We start from the raw sequence: 23,987 nt of genomic DNA, 5'->3' as shown, positions 1-23,987 counted from the left end.
ATGCCTTGCGTTCTTTTTTCCATAATGTCAGCAAAAATTGTGCACAGAACTTTACTCTCAATCACACCGACCACAAGAAAGTTTGCCTCTATCAAAATCCATTATATATGAATCCGAAATTTGTAGCACATTTAGTCATCTTGTATCCGTCGGATGGCTATTTGATTTATATAGTGAATTATGATAAAAACAAACATTTTCGGTGGACTAAAATTTATATGAGATGTCAGATTGAAGTCAGCACTTCAATGGACTACACAGAAAAAAAATATGAAAAATAAACAGCGCGTAAAACTTGACATGCGGAAATTTACGCTATTCTACGCTGAAATGGCCCTCTTCCTAACAAGATTGCTTACAACTTGTATGCAATATTGACGTTTCACATCAAATATTGTATACATTTAGGATATATCCCGTATGGAATTACGCTAATAATGGCGTTCCATTTATGTGCATGATTCTTAGCGTAAATTTCAGTGGATTTTTCTATCTGTGTACTATATAAACGTTTTTTAACAAATTTTTTTGTAAGGACATGGCCGACGCTATTGTTAATTTCAAATATTATTTATTATTAAATTTGTATTATGAAATTGGCTAATTAGTTACATTATCGTTTGATTACCATTCTTGAGTTTGTTTCAATTTTGTTTGAGCTACAATCTTCGAGTTATGAATAATATCGCAAAAATGACAATTATGATGCACGTGCATCACTTAAACACACTCCGCATACTTTGTAGTACATATTCTAAGTATTTAGCTTCAAACATGCAAACAAAACAAATTAAAATTTTGTATGAAATTTTTTTCCCGTTTTTTGTCAACATTCCCATTTTGGCAACATTAAAATCCGGTCATGTTGCCAAAATCAGGAAGGACTGTATTTATAAAAGTACTCAAATTTAAGATCCGTATAAAACCATATGCTATCCTTGTTGATGCTTCGTGCCATAAGATTACGAGAAGAGCAAACATTTAAATACGCTTTACGGATATTTTGAAGGATAATTTTGATTCGCGCCGCCGCCACCGAAAATTACCGTGGATCGGCGCACAGGTCTAGGTTGAAATCAAACCCGCAAGTTACTCGGTTTTAATGTCTGTGTTTGCGATGCACGCGCAGAGTTGGATGGTTTAACTTTTTCTAAACTTTTTAACAATTATCGATGATTATTAATTGAAAATCAATATATTGAGAAGACCACAAGGAAGCGTGGGTTGGCTCTTTCTTGATCGAATGGGATTTAAATAAACAGAATTAAAATGTATCGAGAAACGACTGTGATATAAACGTTCAAAGTCTATCATATTTCCGTGACGATTTTTCCAATCGGAAAGTGTACCCCGGTAGAGAGATCAGAAACGTAGTTCTACGTCAAAATTATCTAGTTGTCCTACCTTGAATTTATCCAGTATTAATTCTTTAAAGAATTTCAAAACTTCTGGAAAAAAAAACTTTAGGAGGGATACCTGGAAGAACTGCGGGAGGACCTCTTGGAAAACACCAACAAAACTCTTGGACATACTCCACAGTAAGAAGAACTCCTGGCAGAACACCAAAACTACTTTCTTGAAGAGCTTCTGGTGAAAGCATAGTAAATTACTATTATAATATTTAAAGGGGTTGTTACGTACAGAATTAGAATGTTGCATCCCAAGATGCACCTCACTAGGCAATCAGATAGGCAGCAGCAAGACAGACAATACGAGTGTGTTTCATCGTCGTATGTTTCTTCTCACACTATATCTATTGCGCATGTAAATGCTTACCATCGAGATAGTTCAATTATAGGTAGCTCTTCGGAAGCTAATTGTCGTCGCGTCGATCGCAGTGATCGCAGCACGTAAGAGAAAGTTAGTTCGCTCTTGCATATCACCCGTCGGGAAGAAAAAATACAGTCCACTTTATAATCGAACTTTATGTAGTTTGTTGTTCGTAATTAATAAATTATTCGTCGTGTCGCAGTAAAGTTAAACAGTGATGTTTTAAGACTAATTCCGAAACGCGCTATTCCGCGAGTGATCCGTGGATTCAGTCTGGCCAGTGAAAAAGGTTTATAACTAACATTTTTGGTCCTGATCGAGCCGGATAAGATCAATCCGCGGGACCACGTCTTGGTGAATAGTGCGCGTGGCTTGGGTTAATTGTGTGTCCGACCCATTGTCCGTCGATATTGTGCGTGAAAAATGAACTTGTAAAATAGTATGCGGAGTGTAAAGTGTGCTCTGATCCATTGTACGGAATCGATATCCGTCTTCTGCTAGTGAGCAAATTAATCAATTACTGCCAATGGATAGCAGTTAGCGAAAGTGATTTTAAATATCCTGTGAGGCCGTGTATGCAGTTTGGAATCAACGTTCTTCACAACTGATGCTGAATATTGGATTTTGATGCTGCATTTCGACATTTTGGATACCCCGAAGGATCAACCATCTAAATTCAGCTAAGTAGAGTGTGTGTGAATGTGTGGTTGAGGAGGCTTGGGCTCAGCGTGGTCTGCATGTGACGCTAGCCAAATAAAAGCGCATTGTCTTGAGTTAAATTTGCAAGCGCTCTGTTACCGTACTGTGGTGCGGGTTTGGACAAATTGAATTTTATTTGTGGAATTTTGGAGAAACAATTTTGAGTTCTCCGGTTGACTATTTAGTTCGGCACATTTGCGATTTGCCATTTGACTAATTCCCACAGTTAGTGGTTGATAATTGAGCTGTCAATTCTGTCAATCCGTTCCGCTTGAGGTCTCGGTCGTGGTTCAGTGCTAGTGAAGTGTGATCTTTGTGCTATTCAGAATGCCGAAGTCCAGTTTGAGGCAACTGGTGAAAGAGGAGAATCAGTTGAACGCAGCTTTGGCGAATGTGAAGGATTTTGTGGATAATTTTGATGCAGTTCGTGACAGTGATATGGTTGAATTACGTTTAGTGAAACTAGATGAAATTTTTGATCGGTTCTGTATCATTAGGGTGAACATTGATGTGCTTCTAGACGAGACCAGCGAAGAGTTTGAAAGTGCGGCTGATGACGATGGTGTTGATAGCGCGAAGAATGCTCCCGTCTGCGGTGACAGTGTGCAAACATACAAGAATTTTGAAAATTCGTATTTTCGTTTGAAGTCAGCGTTGCTTGCTAAACGCCCTAAAACGAAAGTAGAGATTCCTGAACTTCAAGCTGCCTGCCAACCTTCCCGGTTGAAGTATCCGGAGCTGAAGCTTCCATCGTTTTGCGGAAAGCTGCAAGATTGGATCACTTTCCGCGATAATTTCAAATCGTTGATTCACGACAACGGTGATTTGAGTCCAATCGACAAGTTTAATTACTTGCGAGCATCTTTGAGAGATGAAGCATTACTTCAGATCAACCAAGTTCAGGTGAGTGCTGCCACCTACAACATTGCGTGGAATATTCTCGAGGCGAAATATGAGAATCATAAGCTGATAGCACACGAACATCTGAAGGCGCTGTTTTCTGTTCCAGTGATGAAGTCGGAGTCGTTTGATGCCCTGAATACCGTCCTGATGACGTTCAAGGTCAATCTTCAGCAGTTGGAAAAGTTGGGAGAAAACACTGAGAACTGGAGCACAATTCTAGCATTCATGTTGTCGCAGAAGCTAGATACAGCAACCCTTCGTCAATGGGAAACTCATCACAGTTCGAAGAACATTCCTCAGTATGATGCTATGACTGATTTTCTGGAGAAGCATTGCGCAATTCTGCATTCTACGTCAGCCCGCAGTTTAAGTGATCAAAGAAGATCATTCAAGAGTTCAGCAGTTCACACGCTTGTTTCTGCTTCATGTAATTGTCCAGTCTGCAATGGTGGACCGCATAGCATCGAACAGTGTCGTCGTTTTGACAAAATGAGAGTGATCGACCGAAAATTGTTGATCCGAAGACTTGGACTTTGCTTGAATTGCTTGTGTTCTGGACATTTTGTAGCAGATTGTTCGAGACGTACCTGTGCAAAGTGTGGACAACGTCATCACCATCTTTTGCATCCGTATTATCCATCCGCTTCTAGCACGCAGAACCAAACGTCGAGCATCCCAAACAGGCCTCAAGTCGCGAACTCAAACGCTCAATCTCAGTCTCGTCAACAGTCAGTACAGCATTCGCAATCGCATCAATCCCGGATGAATAATACTCAAATATCTCCACAAACACCCGTCCAAACCACCACTCCACCACATACACGACAGCCACCTCCCACAAAAACACCAACTATTTCTCACCACACTGCTACCTCACACAATGTTCGTAGACAGCGAAGCACCACACTTTTGTCAACCGCTCTCGTGAAACGCGCCGATCGCTTCAGAAATACGGCCATCGCTTGTGCATTCCTGGATAACGATTCCCAAATATGCATGATAACAGAGAACCTGTCTCAAAGGTTGAATTTCAAGCGTTCACACGAGAACTTGCCTGTGAAAGGTGTTGGTGATTCTATGACAGTGTCGAAACAATCGGTGTTAGCGAGGATCCTGTCACGTTATTCTTCATTCGAAACCAAGGATGTGAAATTTTATGTGTTGCCTCGAATTACTGTGAATCTGCCGCAGACAACTATTGACATCAGTTCCTGGAAGCTGCCATCAGACATCTGCCTAGCTGATCCAAGGTTCCACGAATCCAGTGCGATAGATGCAGTCCTTGGCGTATCAGTTTTCTACGAGTTGCTGCTGAGTGAGCAGTTGAAGCTATCGGATTCGGGTCCGATTTTACGAAACACCGAACTGGGTTGGATAGTTGCTGGAGAAATAACTGATAGTCCAGTCACCACGCTCAGCGCTGTTACAGCCTCAGTCAGCACAGAAGAGATACACGAGCAGTTAGCACGTTTTTGGGACTTGGAGTCATGCCGAACGAAGAGCTGTCTTTCCGTCGAAGAATCTACGTGTGAATCGATTTTCGAGCAGACGACAACGAGAGACGCTGATGGAAAATTTCGAGTGGTGCTACCGAAGAAGCAGTTCATGATGGAACATTTGGGAAGGTCGAAGGAGATAGCAACCAAACGGTTCATGGGCTTGGAGCGCCGTCTGACTGCAAATCCAGAAATGAAGGCTCTCTATACTGAATTCATCCACGAGTATTTACTGATGGGCCATATGCGAGAAGTACGTAAGGAGGAGGAAGAACCTATCCACAGCTATTATTTGCCACACCATGCAGTTATCAAACCGAACAGTACCACAACGAAGCTAAGAGTTGATTTGACGCGTTATGTGGTATAGATTCTGGAGTTTCCCTGAACGACACACTGATGGTAGGACCGGTGGTCCAAGACGATTTGCTGTCAATACTGCTTCGTTTCCGCCTCCAGAAGTACGCTATAGTCGCTGACGTAGAGAAAATGTATCGAATGATCAACGTAGTCGAACAAGATCAGCCATTGCAAAGGATTCTTTGGCGAGAGTCCGTCGATCAGCCAATTCGAACGTATCAGTTGAGTACAGTGACTTACGGCACTTCGTCAGCGCCGTACTTAGCAACTCGAAGTCTGAAGAAGTGTGCCGAAGAAAGAGAACAGGCGTACCCTGCAGCAGCCAAGGTCGTAAAGCGCAATTTCTATGTCGATGACATGCTAAGTGGTGCGCAATCTATCAAGGAAGGACAAAGCCTGTGTTATGATGTTTCGTCGCTACTCAGTTCTGCTGGTTTCAATCTCCGAAAGTGGCACTATAATCAGCCAGCAATCTTAAAGGCAATTCCAAATTATTTGCGAGACAAGCGAGAACTTTTAGACATCGATTCGTCGTCTACCGTGAAGACCCTTGGACTATGTTGGGAGCCAGCTACGGATAAGTTCTGGTTCAAAATGCCACTCTGGAAGCAGTCGTTACCTGTTACGCAACGTATCGTTCTTTCTGACTCCGCTCGTTTGTTCGATCCGTACGGATTAGCAGGGCCAGTGATTGTGCAGGCGAAGATGTTTCTCCAAGAGCTTTGGAAAAAGAAGTATTCTTGGGATGAACCGTTGAGCGCAGATCTGCAGTCACAATGGCTACAATTCCGGACAAAGTTGGATCGACTGGATGCAGTTTCCGTTCCCCGCTGGATCGCATTCGACGATAATGTGATTTCAAGTGAGCTACACGGATTCTGTGACGCCTCGGAGAAAGCGTATAGAGCAGCGATCTATCTGCGAGTACAGCTTGCCGAGAGTTCTGTTTGGTGGAATGGGCCTGAATGGCTTCAAGAGGATTCTAGTACATGGCCGAAGATGAGTGACAGCACAGTACAGCAGTTGGATTCAATTACGCTTGAGGAAAAGTCGTTGATAGCAGATGTAGTGCAGGAACTACCGTCTGATACGTCTGATACGTTGAACGTCCGACAAGCATCACGCAAGATGGCTACTGTTAAGTGTTACCTGCACGTATTCGTCTGCCTAATAGTCACAGCAGTCTATATAGCGATGATAGCAGATTTTAGAACTGAGGCATTCCTGGCTGCCTGCCTAGAGGAAATTACAAGAATTCAGTTGAGAAGATGGAGTCAAGTTCAGCGGTTTAGTCAAGTCTTATGGAAAAGATGGTCGACAGATTATTTGTCCGACCTTCACAACCGAAACAAGTGGACGAGGAGAAGAGACAACTTGCACATTGGAACGATGGTCCTACTGAAAGAAGACAAGTTGCCTCCGTTGCAGTGGCACTTGGGACGAGTGACGGAGATCCACCCAGGCGCCGATGACATCATTCGAGTAGTTACAGTTCGTACGCAGTATGGAACTTTCCGTAGAGGTATCCAGAAGATTTGTATACTTCCCATCCGGGACAATCAGCATCAAGTCGAGCACGCTCAGTAGTCAAGTCCGTCAAGTAAAATAAGTATTTCTGCCCCCGTTGGGGCACTTAAGGCAGCAGGCGGCAATTATTTCGCCGTTGATGTCTGGGGGCGACCCTCAAGTTACGTGCATCCCTTCTTAGTATTCTGTTGGAACCTACTGCTTTGCTTTCCTTCACTAGGGATGTGAACATCAACTGCACCTGCTCCGGACATCGTCGCTGCCAAATCGTCTACTTGATTAGTGAGACTTCTTCAGTTCTTGTTTCCTGCTTTGGATCATCATAAGGCTAAGTACGCCCCCATATGGGGCAACTGTCGGCATTTTGCGGTGCATTACCGCTACGCCACGGGGGCGATCTATAAGTTACGTCGATCCGCTTTTGTGTTTGTTCTGGATCCAAATCGCTTCGTATTCTTCGACAGATCTCCTGTTCACCTGTACATCGCTAGTCATCGGTATCTACTAGCCCACTTAAGTGCATGAGTCGCAGATCCTACCCCATCGGATGTTAGTTCCATTTTTCAATCGTCGTTGGTTCATCAGTTCAAATCATCGTATCACCGGCAGCAGGGAGCTGCACAACAGATGAGTATTCATTGCCCCCACGGGGCAACTTTGGCAATATTAGGACAGTCCGTCCGCATTTCGCCAGGGGGCCGAACCATAAGTTACGTGTCTCCTCTGTAAGTCCGTGTCTAGGATTACAGTCGTGTTTATCTTCAACAGATTCGATCAGTCCATCATCGGAGTCTCCAGTGGCGAATTCCATTTCTGCTAGGCGCATGACATCAGTGCACGGATTCATCGTTTACGTGATTAGGACATCGTCATCAGTGAGCTGCCCGACAGGATCGAGATTTCTGTATTATGTGAATTACTACTGTTTGTTACAATCAATCATCTGAACATATTGTGTTATGTTAGTCAGTTAGAATGTTAGTCCAATTGTTAGTTAAGTTTGTGTTGAGAGAACTCAAGGCCGCCGGCATGTTACGTACAGAATTAGAATGTTGCATCCCAAGATGCACCTCACTAGGCAATAAGATAGGCAGCAGCAAGACAGACAATACGAGTGTGTTTCATCGTCGTATGTTTCTTCTCACACTATATCTATTGCGCATGTAAATGCTTACCATCGAGATAGGTCAAAGTATAGGTAGCTCTTCGGCAGCTAACTGCCGTCGCGTCGATCGCAGTGATCGCAGCACTTAATAGAATTTTTAGTTCGCTCTTGCATATCACCCGTGCCGGTCGGGAAGAAAAAATACAGCCCACTTTATAATCGAACGTTATGTAGTTTGTTGTATCTTTTGTAATAAATTACCCGTCGTGTCGTAGTATAGAAAAACAGTAATTTTAACGCCAATTCCGAAACGCGCTATTCCGCGAATGATCCGTGGATTCAGTCTGGCCAGTGAAAAAGGTTTTATAACTAACAGGGGTGTTTTGATCCTATTTCTGCTGTTGAAAAATACTTTCGCACTAGTTGCTGGTAGAGATGTCGCAAATTAATCGATTACTTCGATTAATCGATTCATCGTTGTGATAATCGATTAATTTTGAATCGATTATTACCCAACGATTAATCGATTCAATAATCGAGATGAATCGTGAGTAATCGATTAGTTACTAATCGATTAATCAGAATTTTCGACATCATAAGAATGTCGCAAATTAATCGATTACTTCGATTAATCGATTCATCTTTGTGATAATCGATTAATTTTGAATCGATTACTATACAATGATTAATCGATTCAATAATCGACAAGAATCAAGAGTAATCGATTAGTAACTAATCGATTAATCGGGATTTTACGACATCTCTAGTTGCCGGTTGCCAAGGAAAGAGAGCACTGCGATAGTAAACGATGACGATGTACTCCTTCGGCCTACTAGATTGATCCGTTTCTATAGGCAACGATGAGCTACTGCGTTAACATATACATCGGGCCTACTAGATACGTTTGAAAGCATATCGAAGCATGAGGAGTATGTTCGATGGGTTCATTATTCGTTTAGGATAATCGTCATATCGACAGTACATCAATAGAAACAACTGAAAAAACTTTCTGGTAATTCATGTGTGTTTATTTTATAACAATTAATTCGAAATAGGGTGCTTAACTACTAACAGAGGTACAATATCTCAAATCAATAAAACTTCAACATTATCCATAATATTTTTTCCCCGAAAAGAAGTCCCTCCGCAACACTTGAATTATTTTCATCGTTATGTTGCAAGTCCAAATCAAAGAAACGCAATTTATTGGAGCGTTAAGTCTTGTAAAATCTCAATAGCATCCGCCTCCGTATTCGTTAGCCCAATACTTCAATAATTAGATTTTTCCACGCAGTCATGGATTAGTCGTTTCTAAGCACTGGGAACAAAGCAAATCCACAAATCAATCTAAATAAATCTAACGAACTCGAAGCAACCGCCATCGATGGATTTCCGCGCTTCCGATTGGGCCAAAAAACTGAAAACCGCTCGTTTTCCGCTGGAGCATTTTACACGGTGCGGGCCAAAAAATAATAATAATCATCATAATCACCACCCCCCAGCCTCGTTTCAACCCAGATCAATCGTTCGCAGTGCCGGGTTCAACCCCTCTCGTGCGGCGGATAGATAGGCATCAATCGCCTTTTTTATTATTTTTCGTGGCCGGGTGCCCAAATTGGATTCGCTTTCTTCTCGTGCAGTCACGCGCGAATCGGTTGTTGCGGCTTTTGCTGACGGTCGGTGGTGGCGTTGATGGCGCTGATGACGACGAGAACAAGGATGGTGACGCGATGATTATAATTTTGACGCACACGAATCAGCTTTGTGGTGTTGTTGGCGAGGGTTGCGGCAAGGGACGAAGGACTACGGAACGAAGCTAGCGAAACGAATTAATTTTTACCAATTTGGAGAACCCATTGCGAAGCGTTTCGATGGAATGGTGCATTTTGGTTCTATAATATGAACAGCGGCAGTACTAAAGCGCTTCCCCTAAGCATTTAATAAGTTTATTGCAAAAGTTCACGAACGGTAATCAAACGTTAGTAATTTCCGCTTAATCTGTTTTCTACGATTTCCTCAAGAATATTTCAGTACTGTAATAGGTATTTGAAAAAATCATCAACATCTCCGAATTTATAATCAAGTCACTTGGGAGCCAAATGAATCGGTGTGCTATTACAGGCATACCTCGATAGTACGTACACCTCCGTAATTTTAGTGTACGTACTATCGAAGCGTACTTACTATCGAAGCAAAAAAATCTGAAAAAAAAAATTTTTTTGCCTTTGTATTTATTTGGGAGTGGTGTAATGTTTATAAAACCGCTCGGAAGCCAAAATTTCGATAGAAGACTCTGTATTCTAAGCAAATTTATATTTGATATAGTACACAACGGACCAGCATGACTCTGATTTTTCTTGAAATGGTGCCTACATGTAGCATTGCGCAAAATTATCGTCCTTGTAAATGTGAGGCTAATGTTTTTATGAAATATTGTATGTTAATGCTTCGGAACATCCATAAATTACGTGATATTCGTGACGTTTCAATGATATGTTACACATCATGCATAATTATACATGTTACTAAAAAAAGTGATTGGGGGTGGATCACAACATTTTTACGTGACGTATTTTATGGATTCCACCTATAGATTTTATGTAAATGAAAAGCTTTAAGGTTGTCCTAAACTGTCACTATCGTTGCGATTCTATTGACTCCATTGACGCTGCCTTCTCGTTTGTAGAATCGTTTATGCCTTTCTCGTACAACAATATGTAACGAAAAGGCTGAAAACTACAGAAAAGATTTTTTGATAGGAGGCTTGGATGGCCGACTTTTATATACTTGATCGGTATCAGCTTGATGAATTGAGGTACCACTGGTGTCTGTCGATAAAGTATTTAAATCTAAATCATTGGATGTTGATCTACTCACAAACTGCAACTAGCGTGGATCTCTGACCAGGAAGTGCAACGTGGGGTAACATGGCCACTATTCAACACATTCTTAGCCAAACATAAAGATACTTTTTTGTCTGAAAATGTGGGATTGTTCTACAGAAAACTAAGGAATTACTTTAAGAACACCCTCCATAGATTTTTTTTAAATTTCAATTTGAAATTATTTCAAAACTTTATTTGAAATTTGTTTTGACATTCCTCTGAAAATTCATTCAAAAAACTTATTATTTTCAAATTTCACCAAGATTTGTTTCAGATATTCTTCTAGGATTTTTTTCCAAAGATATCTCCAGGAAATCCTTAGGTAAATCCAACAAGATTTTTTGAATCTTAAAATCAAACTCAAACCAAGAAATCCATCGTGAATGTTTTTTCAAAAATTACTTTAGGAAATTCTTCAGGAAATCCTTTCCTTTCCTGAAAAAGGAACTGAGCAGTTCTTGAAGGAACTTTCTGCAGAATAATTTGAGAAAATTCTGTGGCAGTTCCAAAACAAATTTCCGGGAATACATGAAGGAATTTCCGGAATAAAAAGTGGGAGACTTCCTCGAAGAATTTTCGGGGTTATTGTTTTAAGATATTGCTGCGAATTCCTGGAAAAAAATCTCGGAAAATACTGAAGGGCATTTTGGATGATTTTTTATAGAAATTTTAAGCGAAGTACCGCAGAAATTTTGAGAATGGTTGCAGGATCTTCCGGGAGAATCCCTTAAATAATTTCCAGAGGATTTTCCAGGGAAATTTTTGTAGGTAATTCCGAAAGAGTTTTGACCAGCGGTGGAAATCTGTGAACCTTGTTCACAAAACAACTTATGCAAAATACTCGCGAATACTTGTTTTGCCTTTTCTTGCCTACCTACTACTCGCAGAGAAAACAGAAAAGCGAACCCCGAAAAATGTTCGTGGACCTTCGCGGGTCATTCGGGTTAACTTGCAAAAGTCATAAACCAACCTCGGATCATGATTCTCACGGATGTTCGAGCAAGAACACATTTGTTTATTGTTCTTGTGTTTATGTTAAGTGAAATTTATCCATTTTATTCGAAGTAACCTCAAATACTCGCGATCGTGATTTTTACTCGTGACAAAAATACTTCCCTGCTTTTTGTCTTTGCTCTGCCCGTACACGCGAACAAAGCAAGCGCTAGAAAAAATGCGGCAGTAGGTTCACGCGAGTATGACATTTCTGGTCAATTACACTCTTTTCTTACTCATGAAGCGAGTATTTCCAGCACTGGTTTTGAAGAAGTTAAATTTTTGTAGAAAGATGAATTTGCAGACGAATTTTGCATGGAATTTCCGAGAGAATTCCCGAAGAAAAAAACGGGAACAATTTTCCGGGATAGTTCTTGGAGGAACTTCCGGAAGAATTCCCGGGGCGTGAGTATCAAGGGCTTCCACGTGAGTTTCTGAAGAAATTCAATGACAATTTCCGGAAAGAGCTCGAAGTAAATAATGGAGAGATCTTGATGGAATTTCTGGAGTAACTCCAGAGAGAATGCCCGGAGGAGTTTACATGGGAATTTCTGAATGATTTTCTGGTGGAGTTCTGGGAAAGGGGATGTGGAAATTTCTAAAAGAATTCCTAAGTGAATTGCTGAAGAAATTACAGAGAAAATAATGGAATTTAGAGGGTATATTTGGAAGGATTAACGGATAAATATTTGGCTATAATTTAAGATGGATGTTTGGAGGAATGTCGTAAAAAATCGCGGAGAAATTCCTAGAGGAACTTCCGGATGAATTTCTGAAGGAACTTCCAGAGGAATTCCTAGAGGAACTTTCAGAGAAATAATATTTGGAAAAAGTCCCGTAGAAATTCCCGGAGAAACTTTCGGAGGAATTCCTGGAGGATCATCTAGATAAATTCCGGAAAACTTGTAATACAATAAATTGATTCACGCTGACCCACGCCGCCGCTAATCACCACCACGCCACTGCCACTGGGTAAAAATGATCTATCACGCCTCACCGTCGATAAAATTTCAATCGGCGCACAGGTCTAGATAGAATATCGAGTTAAATCATGTATGGAATTTTCGACCAAACTATCAAAATATTTCAAGAAGAACCCTTGGGAGAAACTACTGTTCCAGGATAAACTTTTCCGGAAATCCCAGTAAGATGTCTCAGCGGAAATTTTCGACCAAAAATTTTCCTAATTTTAGTAACGCTGCTAATTCTTTTCTAGAGAAAAAAAAATTGTGGAACTAAACTTAATTAAACAGTAAAATATCTTGCCGAAATTTTAATTTTATGAATCACCATTCCCATGATGGAATTAATTTACTCCTCGGGGAAATATTTTCTGGTCTATCAGATGAACTAATGCTTGGGGAAGAGTTCTAGAACTGGAACTAATTTCCTTGATAGATAAAATAATTCATAAACATAATAATTGTTCAATTAAGTGGATAGCTGATCTGCTTTCTAAGAAAATCATACCCATAAAATTTCAATTATTGCTGATAACACTCTTATGCCGATGACATACTCACGCCAGTGCGTGTACGAACGCGTCCAAGACAAAAGAATTCCCCTTGCTGATATTCTGCTTTATGAGGGCTTGGACGCGGTCCGCATCGCTCAGCCGTTTCAGATGTTCCTTGAATTGTTTAAAATGATAGTATAATATGTGTTACATAAGACTTCAAACATTTATGACACGCTGCTTATTCAAGGTTTTGCTACTAAATTCGTTATAAGCTCAGTTTTTAAATCAGTTGTGAAATTATTACGTAACATATGAAGGACCCCGCATGTGCCATGATCTAAGCATATTCAAATTTTACTAAAATCGTACAGAAAATTGAATGAAAAAAATTTTTTTTGTACGTACTATCGAGGTAAAATGTACGTACAATCGAGGGTACGTACTATCGAGGGTACGCACTATCGAGGGTACGTACTATTGTACTTTTGTTTTTAATTCTTTTATTTTGAACATGAAATTTTATCAACAGACTATGAAACACCATGAAGACTTACCTTCACTTTTTCTACTTTTTTGAATCTATTTTTTTTTTCAAAAGAAATCTGCAATTGCCATTTCCTGTATATATATTTTTTTGGCTCAATAAATCCATTCACTTATTTAAGATCAACTTCCTCAAAAAAACACATTTTGACAAAGATGACATTCAGTCCAATTATTTAGCCGATTTTTAAAACACTTAGAGGCGTCAGATCTACTGCAACTTTTTTTTGTAGAAAATTTGACCTTAAATAAGTTAATGAGACAATAAAAGGAGATAACGTTTTTGACGAAGTCAACTCATGACAAAAGTTCTCATAACGTAGCAAACTCAACACGTGTTAATGCTTCCACTTTTTTATAGAAAAGAGCATGTATTTATGAAGTTTAATTACAGCAATAACTATAGATGGAATTGATTCCAGGGAACTTCTCAAATTGAGCCTAATTTTGAGTTTTCCCATTATAAAGTCTGCCTTACTAGACTTGATATTGATATTTTCAAAATTTTATTCAACCATTATTTTTTTGTACAATTCCTTCACGAGAAACAGTTGTTGAATACGTTCGCGATTACAGCGGTGCAGCCGCGTGATAATGATTTCGATTCACAGAATGAGGCTGATCGTTCCGTTTGACAAAGGAAAACAATTTCCCCTGTGCGACCGGGTGACAATGACGACGTCGACAAAGTGTAACGAAAAAATTGAGCCCTCATTCGTAACTGAGGAAGGTGATGAATATTATGATTATCGTTTTTGTTAGTACTAATGCTGATTTGCTTCTTCCTTAGGTGTATCTTTACTTCTGGGAAGGGATGCCTGTTAGAAGCAGGGCTGATGATTGCGAAAATTAGGGGATACAGGATTCAATTACGTGGAACCAATCTTCCTAGCAGGATGTGTATGAATAAGATAGACATTCAATTTCGGTGGCATTATTTTTGCAAATTGGTTTCGCATTGATTCACATCAGATAAAGTAAGAAAGGGAGAAATAAATCATTACTGCTCCAGACTTGTGTCGTGAATATTTACTCTCTCGAATTCAAACAAAGCCGATTTGTGCAACTGAATCAATAGACTCAAGACGAGAAACGGTCGTATACCAGATAAAGTGCATTTTCAGTTTATCATTATCTAGTCGCAAGCAATGGGTTTGAAGTACATACTTATTCTACTGGCTTCTAGCAATCTGCTGTCCGTCCAAGCGTCAGAATTCAAATTAAAAATCATTCATTTCAACGACCTCCATTCGCGATTCGACGAAGTGTCAACGAAATCCGCCCCTTGCCTTGCAAACAGTGGACCATGCATAGCTGGAGTAGCGCGGTTAGTAACAACTATCGAAAACTTAAAAAAGGAAAATCACAACCACCTGGTGCTGAACGCCGGAGATGTATTCCAAGGAACCATTTGGTACAATTTGCTAAAATGGAATGTGAGCCAACTGTTTGTTAATATGATAAAAGCGGATGCCATGACCTTGGGAAATCATGAATTCGATGATTCTGTTGGAGGTTTAGTTCCATTCCTGAACGCCATCAAGAATGTCACCCCCGTGGTAGTATCGAACATGGTTTTTCCACAAAACCTAAATACTGAATCGAAGCAGCTAAAGTCTTTAATAAAACAAAATCCACTTATACTGAAAGTTGGAGGTCAATCAATCGGAATTATCGGTGTGATATACGATGAAACGGATAAAATTGGTAACACGGACCCAATTAAATTTAAAAGCAGCATCAAATCTGTCAGAATGGCAGCAAAAAAGTTGAAAAACAAAGGAATCAACAAAATCATAGTCCTGTCCCATTGTGGTATAATCGATGACCGGAAGATTGCCGAACAAGCGGGCGAAAACATAGACATCATAGTGGGAGGCCATTCGCATACGCTTCTCTACAACGGCGATCCTCCATCGCAGCAAGAGGTCTTCGATAAGTACCCCATGGTGGTTGAAGCTCGGAACAAACACAAAGTGCTAATCGTACAAGCTTTCTGCCACGGACATTTCGTGGGAAACATAGACCTGACGTTCGATGATTCAGGGGAGATCACTGCCTACGAAGGGCAACCAATTTATCAAGAAAACAGCATCAGGAAGCATCCCCAAGTCGAGGCACAAGTAGAGGCGCTGAGAAAGGATGTTGAGGCAAAATCGTCAGTAACAGTTGGACAATCCGAGATTGAACTGAGCAACGATTGTCGTGTGAAAGAGTGCTCATTTGGAAGTTTCCTCGCCGATGCCTATGTGTGGTACTTCCGGAATGAACCAAACCCTCCGACGATTGCGCTAATTCACCCAGGGAACTTTAGAACTGTGCTGGCTAACGATTGTAAGTTTCATGGTGTCTGTCATAATTATTATATTATATACTCATGTATTAGCATAATTCATATATTTTAGCAATCACGAGAGGTCAACTGCTAACAGCGCTTCCGTTTCCTTCGAATGCCAAAACAATCACTGTTCCAGGTGTAACGATTAGGAAAGCGATTGAATTTGGTCTGACCATCAATCGAAGGTGCACTTTCAATACGGTGCAAATAGCAGGGCTCACAGTAGGCGTTGATTATGCCAAGCCAGTCAGTAGGCGGGCCACGATTCTGGTGAACGAAGGAGAAAGACGCGAACCCTTGAACGATTCCAAGGAATATGATGTACTGGTGAATTCCTATATGTGGAAAGGAGGCGATGGTTTTGATATGTTCAGGAATTACACCGTTAAAGAGTATGCATTATAGTTATTCGAATAGTTATTCGAACTTTGTTCTGATTGAAACAGTTTTTTTTTTAGATGGGCCCCGATCGATGCTGAACTGCTTGAGAGATACATGAAAGCTCTCGTTGTAATCAAACAAAGCACACTACGTGGACCACGAATAACCGTGGCTCACGAGGAAGCCGCTTATGAAGCAGTTGACAAGTGCAAATCATCTAGATGATTGTTGTAAACTAATATTCCGATTGACTGCTGTAAAGGCTTAAAAATATGAAAATGAGATAAATTCGTTCTACAGTATCCTCTCGCTAATCCGATGACTCGTTAGTCCGTATCTTATTCATTTCATTTATTTAGTTTATATCTAAACAGATAACACTGAATCAACAATTTGACGCCACAATACACGGTTCGAGGCCGCATCTCTCCATCCTCGAATACGCCCCACGCTCGCCAAGTCGTTTTGCACCTGGTCTGCCCACCTCACTCGCTGCGTTCCGGATTTTGCAGGATTGCTGTCCGGCACTCTCGCACCATGTGGTTCCTATCGTACCCTTCCGGCTTTAGCTACCTTCTGGATACTGGGTTCGCCGTAGAGCTGGGCGAGCTCGTGGTTCATTCTTCGCCGCCACACACCATCTTCTTGCACACCGCCAAAGATGGTCCTAAGCATCCGTCTCTCGAATACTCCGAGTGCTTGCAAGTCCCCCTCTAGCATTGTCCATGTTTCATGTCCGTAGAGGACTACCGGTCTAATCAGCGTCTTGTACATGACACATTTGGTGCGGTGGCGAATCTTTTTTGACCGCAGTTTTTTTCTGAAGCCAGTAGTAGGCCCGACTTCCACAGATGATGCGCCTTCGTATTGCACGACTAACATTGTTATCAGCCGTTAGCAAGGATCCGAGGTAGACGAATTCCTCGACCACCTCGAAGGTATCCCCGTCTATCGTAACACTGCTTCCCAGGCGGTCCCTGTCGCGCTCGGTTCCGCCCACAAGCATGTACTTTGTCTTTGAAGCATTCACCACCAGTCCAGCTTTTGTTGCTTCACGTTTCAGGCGGGTGTACAGTTCTGCCACCTTTTCAAATGTTCGGCCGACAATGTCCATGTCATCCACGAAACAAATAAATTGACTGGATCTGTTGAAAATTGTACCCCGGCTGTTACACCCGGCTCCCTGCTCTCTGGTTCTCCGTTCTTCGGCTCTCCTTCTAGCGCAATGTTGAACAACAGGCATCAGAACAAGCACGAAAGTCCATCACCTTGTCTTAGTCCCCGGCGCGATTCGAACGAACTGGAGTGTTCGCCCGAAATCTTCACACAGTTTTGCACACCATCCACCGTCGCTTTGATCAGTCTGGTAAGCTTCCCAGGGAAGCTGTTCTTGTCCATAATGTTCCATAGGTCTACGCGGTCTATACTGTCGTATGCCGCCTTGAAATCAACGAACAGATGGTTCGTTGGCATCTGGTCCGTCAGCGGCCGTCAACGAAGCCGGCTTGATAACTTCCCACGAACTCATTCACTAATTGTGACAGACGTCGGAAGATGATCTGAGATATCACTGTGGCATTAAGGATGGTGATCGCTCGAAAGTTCTCACACTCCAGCTTGTCACCTTTCTTGTAGATGGGGCATATAACCCCTTCCTTCCACTCCTCCGGTAGCTGTTCATTTTCCCAGATTCTGATTATCAGTTTGTGCAGGCAATTGGCTAGCTTTTCCGGGCTCATCTTGATGAGCTTAGCTCCGATACCATCCTTACCAGCTGCTTTATTGGTCTTTAGCTGTTGGATGGCATCCTTAACTTCTTTCAAGGTGCGGGATGGTTGGCTTCCATCATCTGACTTTCACTGCCTTCACTCTCAGCGCCATTCAAATGTTCCTCGTAGTGCTGCTTTCACCTTTCGATCACCACACGTTCGTCCGTTCAGATGCTCCCATCCTTATCCCTGCATATTGCCTTTGCGGGGTGCGTTAAGCTTCTGATAGAACTTGCGTGTTTCTTGAGAACGGCGCAGCTGTTCCATCTCCTCGCACTCTGCTTCTTCCAGGCGGCGCTCTTCTTATGAAAAAGGCAGGTCTGCTGTCCGCTTCCGTCTATAACGTTTCATTTTCTGCCGGGTACCTTGCTGTAGCACGCCCACCCGCGCTGCTTCCTTCTCCTCCAGAATCTGTCTGCACTCTTCGTCGAACCAATCGTTCCGTCGACTTTGTCCCAAGTACCCGAAGTTGTTCTCCGCTGCGTCGTTAGTGGGTGCTTTAACTGTATTCCAGCAGTCCTCAAGAGGGACCCCATCAAGCTCATCCTTTTCCAGCAACGCTGCCTCGAGATGCTGCGCGTATGCAGTGGCGACATCAGGTTGCTTCAGTCCCTCTAGGTCGTACTGCGGCGGTCGTTGGTATCGACGTTGTTGATGACGGATAGTTTTGGGCACAGTTTAACCATCACCAGATAGTGGTCAGAGGCGATGTTAGCGCCACGATATGTCCTGACGTCGATAATGTCGGAGAAGTGCCGTCCATCAATCAGAACGTGGTCGATTTGTGATTCTGTCTGCAGTGGTGATCGCCAGGTGTACCGATACGGAAGGCTGTGTTGGAAGGAGGTGCTGCGAATGACCATATTCTTGGAGGCGGCGAAATCAATTAGTCGTAGGCCGTTTTCGTTCGTCAGCCGGTGAACGCTGAACTTCCCAATAGTCGGTCTATACTCCTCCTCTTGGCCAACCTCTTATGATGATTTTGACGTCGTGGCTTGGACAGCTGTCGTACTCACGTTCCAGCTGCGCGTAGAATTCGTCCTTATCATCATCAGTGCTTCCGGAGTGATGGCTATGGACGTTTATTATGCTTAAGTTGAAGAACCGACCTTTGATCCTCCACCTTTCCATTCTTTTTCTATATCTGGCGACCAAAATGCATTTGCGGTCCACATCAGCATGGCTGCAAGGGTCGCCGTAGTAAAATCAACGGATTCTGGATGAAGCGTGGTCTAAATCGCAGAATCGACGAGTGGGTGAGTAAGAGTGATCGAGTAAGAATTAAGTAGTGAGTGAAAGTGAATAAGAGTGAGTGAATGAGTAATAGAGAATGAATGAGTGATTAAAAGTGAGTGAGCGAATGAGTAAGAGTGAGTGACTAAGTAAGAGTGAGTGAGTAAGAGTGAGTGAGTGAGCAAGAGTGAGTGAGTGAGTAAAAGTGAGTAAGAGTGAGTGAGTAAAAGGGAGCTAGTGAGTAAGTGAAAGTGAGGTCATGGGTAAAATTAAGTGAGTAAGAGTGAGTGCATAAGTAACATAGAATGAGCGAGTAAGAGTGGTAAGTGGTATGAATGAGCGAGCTAGTAGGAGTGAGTAAGTGAGCAAGAGTGAGTGAGTGAGTAAGAGTAAGTGAGTTAGTAAGAGTAAGCAAGTGATTAACAGGGAGTGTATGAGTAAAAGTGAATGTGTGAGTGAGTTAATGACTAAGAATGAGTGAACGAGCTAGTAAGAGTGAGTGAGCGAGCGAGTAAGAGTATGTGAGTAAGAGTGAGTGAGTAAAAGTGAGCGAGAAAGAAAACCCAACTAACACAAGATCGTATATGATGTCACATAATATTCTATACTGGAGGCCATATATGTACTTCCCCATACAATATTTATGTATATCGCATCCACTTTAGCATCTTATATTGCATCATATACGATTTTGTGTTGACTGGGAAAGCGAGTGATTGAGAGTAAATGAGTGAGTGGAAGTACTCATCCGTAAGAGTAAGAGTGCGAGAGTGAGTGATGATTAAAGAGTCAGAGGAAATGAGTGAGTAAGGTGGTGCGTGTAAGAGAGAAAGAGGGAGACTTTTTTTCTTTGGAAGTCTCGTCGTCTTGAAAAAGGCATCACCCCTGTTCACATTTTGTCGGGCAGACGCGTTACTTTTAAAAATGCATTATTTTGCCGGTGTGCCTTATACCGTGCAAACGCGTCCATTTGAAGAAGGCATCATCTCCTCTATCTGCCGTATACCCTGTGTGCCTTAGGGAAACTGGACACACATGATCCCCGGGGACACATGATCCCCCCCTGTTTTCTCGAAAACTAATCACATTTTTATACCAGTGATATGTGCAAACGAATCCATTAGACAGATTATTGAATCTGAGTAACAATTGATATTAGTTACTTCATGTATATTGGTTTTAGAGAGGTTTTATTATTTAAGCATTCTCAATCCTTTTTTTTCTTCAAAGGAGAAAAGTTTAATAACTTTGAATATGTTCAACCAAAACGTACCAAATTTTTACTGGACAAAGTTTTATTATTGTAGAATTGAATAAATTCATTCAATTAACTATTGCTTATTTTCCATTGAATACAAAAACAAAACAAGATAAATACTCAACATGGACACACTTGATCCCCCACAGTTTGGACACACTTGATCCCGATATTGCATATATTAAGGCGTTTGTTGTATACCGTCGCATATTATTGTATTGTATGTAACTAATTAATCTGTTAAAATTCTTGTCTAGTTAAAAGATATAAATAAAATTAATTTCTCTTTGATTTTGTTAATCAGACAATACACGCGCAATTTGAATTTCTCAATAGGCTTTTTTATTAACCAGAACAAAATGTAGTTGAATATACTTAGTTTTGATTATTTTTATTAAATGCATTTTAACATTATTTTCAATGAAAAAGAGTGTAAATTAAGCTTTGAAAATACTCCACAAATCACAGGGCTTTAAATCAGTATTGTCCGATCTGGTATTAATTTGTTTTCCGTTTGAACTAGGGAAGTTTGCTTACAATCACCATTTATTTAACCATTTAATTAATTAAATGGACAGTACTTAATTCGTCTTAGACGGTTTAATACATTCCACTAAACGAGCTTAATATATTTTTCCACCATTTATTTGTAAATTTCTTAAGGAATTTTTAATAATAGGTTCATTCAACATCTTTTGGGCAGTCGTTGAAGAGAAATCGCATTTGTGTAATAATAACACGCGCTACAAAAATGATGATGTGTGATAGTACCATATTGATGTATGAAGTCATCATCCTGGTATGATCACGGAATGGGTCACTGTTTCAACTGCTTAGAATGATTCTAGAATTAATTGAATTCATTAGAGGGCAAGAAGATCAAAATATAAGAGACAAGATATTTTATGTATCGATCAGCCATTTTTGGTATCATAACTGTATCAATCACAAAGAGAGATCCTCTTGCGAACATCATGGTTGTCGTGATATGACCACTGTGTTTTAGTGGAGTGAATGGTTTGCAGATAAATCATCATCACCATGCCAATTTTGTTGCTATAGCAGACATTCTATCTGTCACTATTACTCTATTCGAGAACTTAAATACTTGCCTTGCCTAATACCAACAATATTTAATTTTTGTACGACTGATATTACGGCAGACTATTAAGAATTATTAGGATTTGAGGCTAGACCAATTCGACCTTTCATTAGACTTGGAAGAACCTAAACATATTTAGCTCATAAAGGGATCAATTTCCCCCTATATGAGGATCAAGTCTCCCGTAAGTTTTGAAAATGCCAAATTTTCTATCTTTCGGCAAAATTGATTTTTTGGTAACTTTCATGAACAAATAAATGCTTCCAATGACGTTTTTGAATAGCTTATTAAATTCTTTATCAAGTCCATCAAGAAGCATGCTAATATATGCATGTTACATCGAGAAATATCCTAAACAAAAAGTGGGGATCATGTGTCCACCCTAGTAACATTTTGGTTTTATGATGAGTTTTATAACACTCTTGAAGAGTAAATTATGGTCTTCAAGAGCGTTATAAAACTAAAATGTTGCTTGGGCAGTTTCTATACAGGGCATACTTTTTCATTTGAAGAAGGCATCATCTCCTCTGTTCGCCTTATACCGAGCAGACGCGTCCATGTAAAGAAGGTATTATCTCCTATGTGTGCCTTATACAGGCAAATGCGTTCATTCAGGGAGGCATCATTACCTCTGAGTGCCTTATACCGGGAAAACTCGTTTTATTGATAGAAGGGTCTCTTACTCCATTTCGTAGAATAGTACTTTTTCAGGTTATAATGAGGTAGAATGACAGTAGAAAGTCAAAACTGTTAAACAGATTATGTAATGCAATTCTCAGAGTAATTCTATTGTTTTAATTCTTTGCAAAGATTGTCATTTTGCGATTCATCGATATCAGTTGGTGTTAAACATAATAATGGAATACTACAGATTGAAAATGTTTTCGGGATAATAGCTTTTCGGGGTAATGGGATTCGGGGTACTGGCATTCGGGGTAGTGGGGTCTTCTTCTCTTCTTCTTCTTTTTATTGGCATTACATTACCACTCTGGGACAGAGCCGCCTCGCAGCTTAGTGTTCATTAAGCACTTCCACAATTATTAACTGTGAGGTTTCTAAGGCAAGTTACCATTTTTGCATTCGAATACCATGATGCTAACACGATGATACTTTTATGCCCTGGGAAGTCGAGACAATTTCCAATCCTAAAATTGCCTAGACCGGCACCGCACGGCTAAGGAGGGCCCCGTGGGGTGAGCCCCTCAATCGTCAAATATGAAACACATGCAAGTTGGCGGCCATTACCGCTCGCGAAAAAAAATGGATACTTAGTTCTATACTACGTTGAAACAGTTACAGTTGAAGGGCAAACTATTGTTGATTCATATGAATTCTGAACAAACTTGTATTGAGTAACATTTTATTCACCGAAATGAAGTATAAACTTGAAATAAGGACTTATTCGGGGTAATGGTATTTGGGGTAGTGACTCATTCGGGGTAATGGCATTCGGGGTAGTGGCCTTCGGGGTAATCGCATTATGGGTAATGGGATTATGGGTAGTGTCATAGAGTCGTTCCTGCGTATATGAGTACGCCCTACTCCCTGGCTCCACCCCACTACCCATAATGCCGGTACCCCGAAGGCCACTACTCCGAATGGGACACAACCCCGAATGGGATACTTCCCAGAAATCCATTACCCCTAAAGGCCAGTACCTCGAAAACATTTCGAAAATGATCACATATTAGAACGCTACCATAGTTTAAATAGCAAAGATAGTGATTAATCGCAACTATAACAAACCACGCCGTCAAGTGATTGTTGATGCCAGTCCAGTTTCTGATGAAGCAATGCGATTGACGAGGCAACCGAAACACGTTGTTGAGGACCACGCTTCAGACAGTGAGGTTATGGACAACAATGAAGGTAAATACTGATAGAGTTGTTTTTTCTACGAACTTAGGATATACGTTATTACACTCCTAGATTCCAACGAGGTAACACTATCGTCGAATACAAGAAAGCGGCACAGTCAATTGATTTCTGACTCCAACTGGTCAGGAAGAAAAAGGATAGCCAACGATACAAATCACTTACTTGAACAGCGTAAAAAAAACCATAGACGGAAATTCCGGAGCATGGTTATTAGAAATCGACGAAATAAGGAAAAATCACCCACCCATGCTAAAACTATTGAGGTTATGCCATCAACGTCAGAAATTC

At 41.0% G+C, this 23,987-nt stretch overlaps 2 protein-coding genes across 2 annotated transcripts in view; one reads left to right on the top strand and one right to left on the bottom strand.

Annotated features, from left to right (window-relative positions):
* Positions 1-23,987, bottom strand: part of LOC134223106 (uncharacterized) — a 258,705-nt gene that overhangs the window by 189,754 nt on the left and 44,964 nt on the right. The gene's annotated exons all lie outside the window — the stretch shown is intronic.
* LOC134224318 (apyrase-like) lies at positions 14,868-16,777 on the top strand. Its single transcript, XM_062703651.1, has 3 exons — positions 14,868-16,074; positions 16,146-16,470; positions 16,537-16,777. The coding sequence occupies exons 1-3, from the start codon at positions 14,889-14,891 to the stop codon at positions 16,682-16,684; spliced, it is 1,659 nt and encodes a 552-aa protein (XP_062559635.1). The 5' UTR covers positions 14,868-14,888; the 3' UTR covers positions 16,685-16,777.

Source organism: Armigeres subalbatus, chromosome 3, assembly GCF_024139115.2.
Source record: "Armigeres subalbatus isolate Guangzhou_Male chromosome 3, GZ_Asu_2, whole genome shotgun sequence".
Lineage (NCBI taxonomy): Eukaryota > Metazoa > Arthropoda > Insecta > Diptera > Culicidae > Armigeres > Armigeres subalbatus.
The sequence above is the reverse complement of the archived record's forward strand: the minus strand, read 5'-3'. Positions and strand labels throughout refer to the sequence as shown.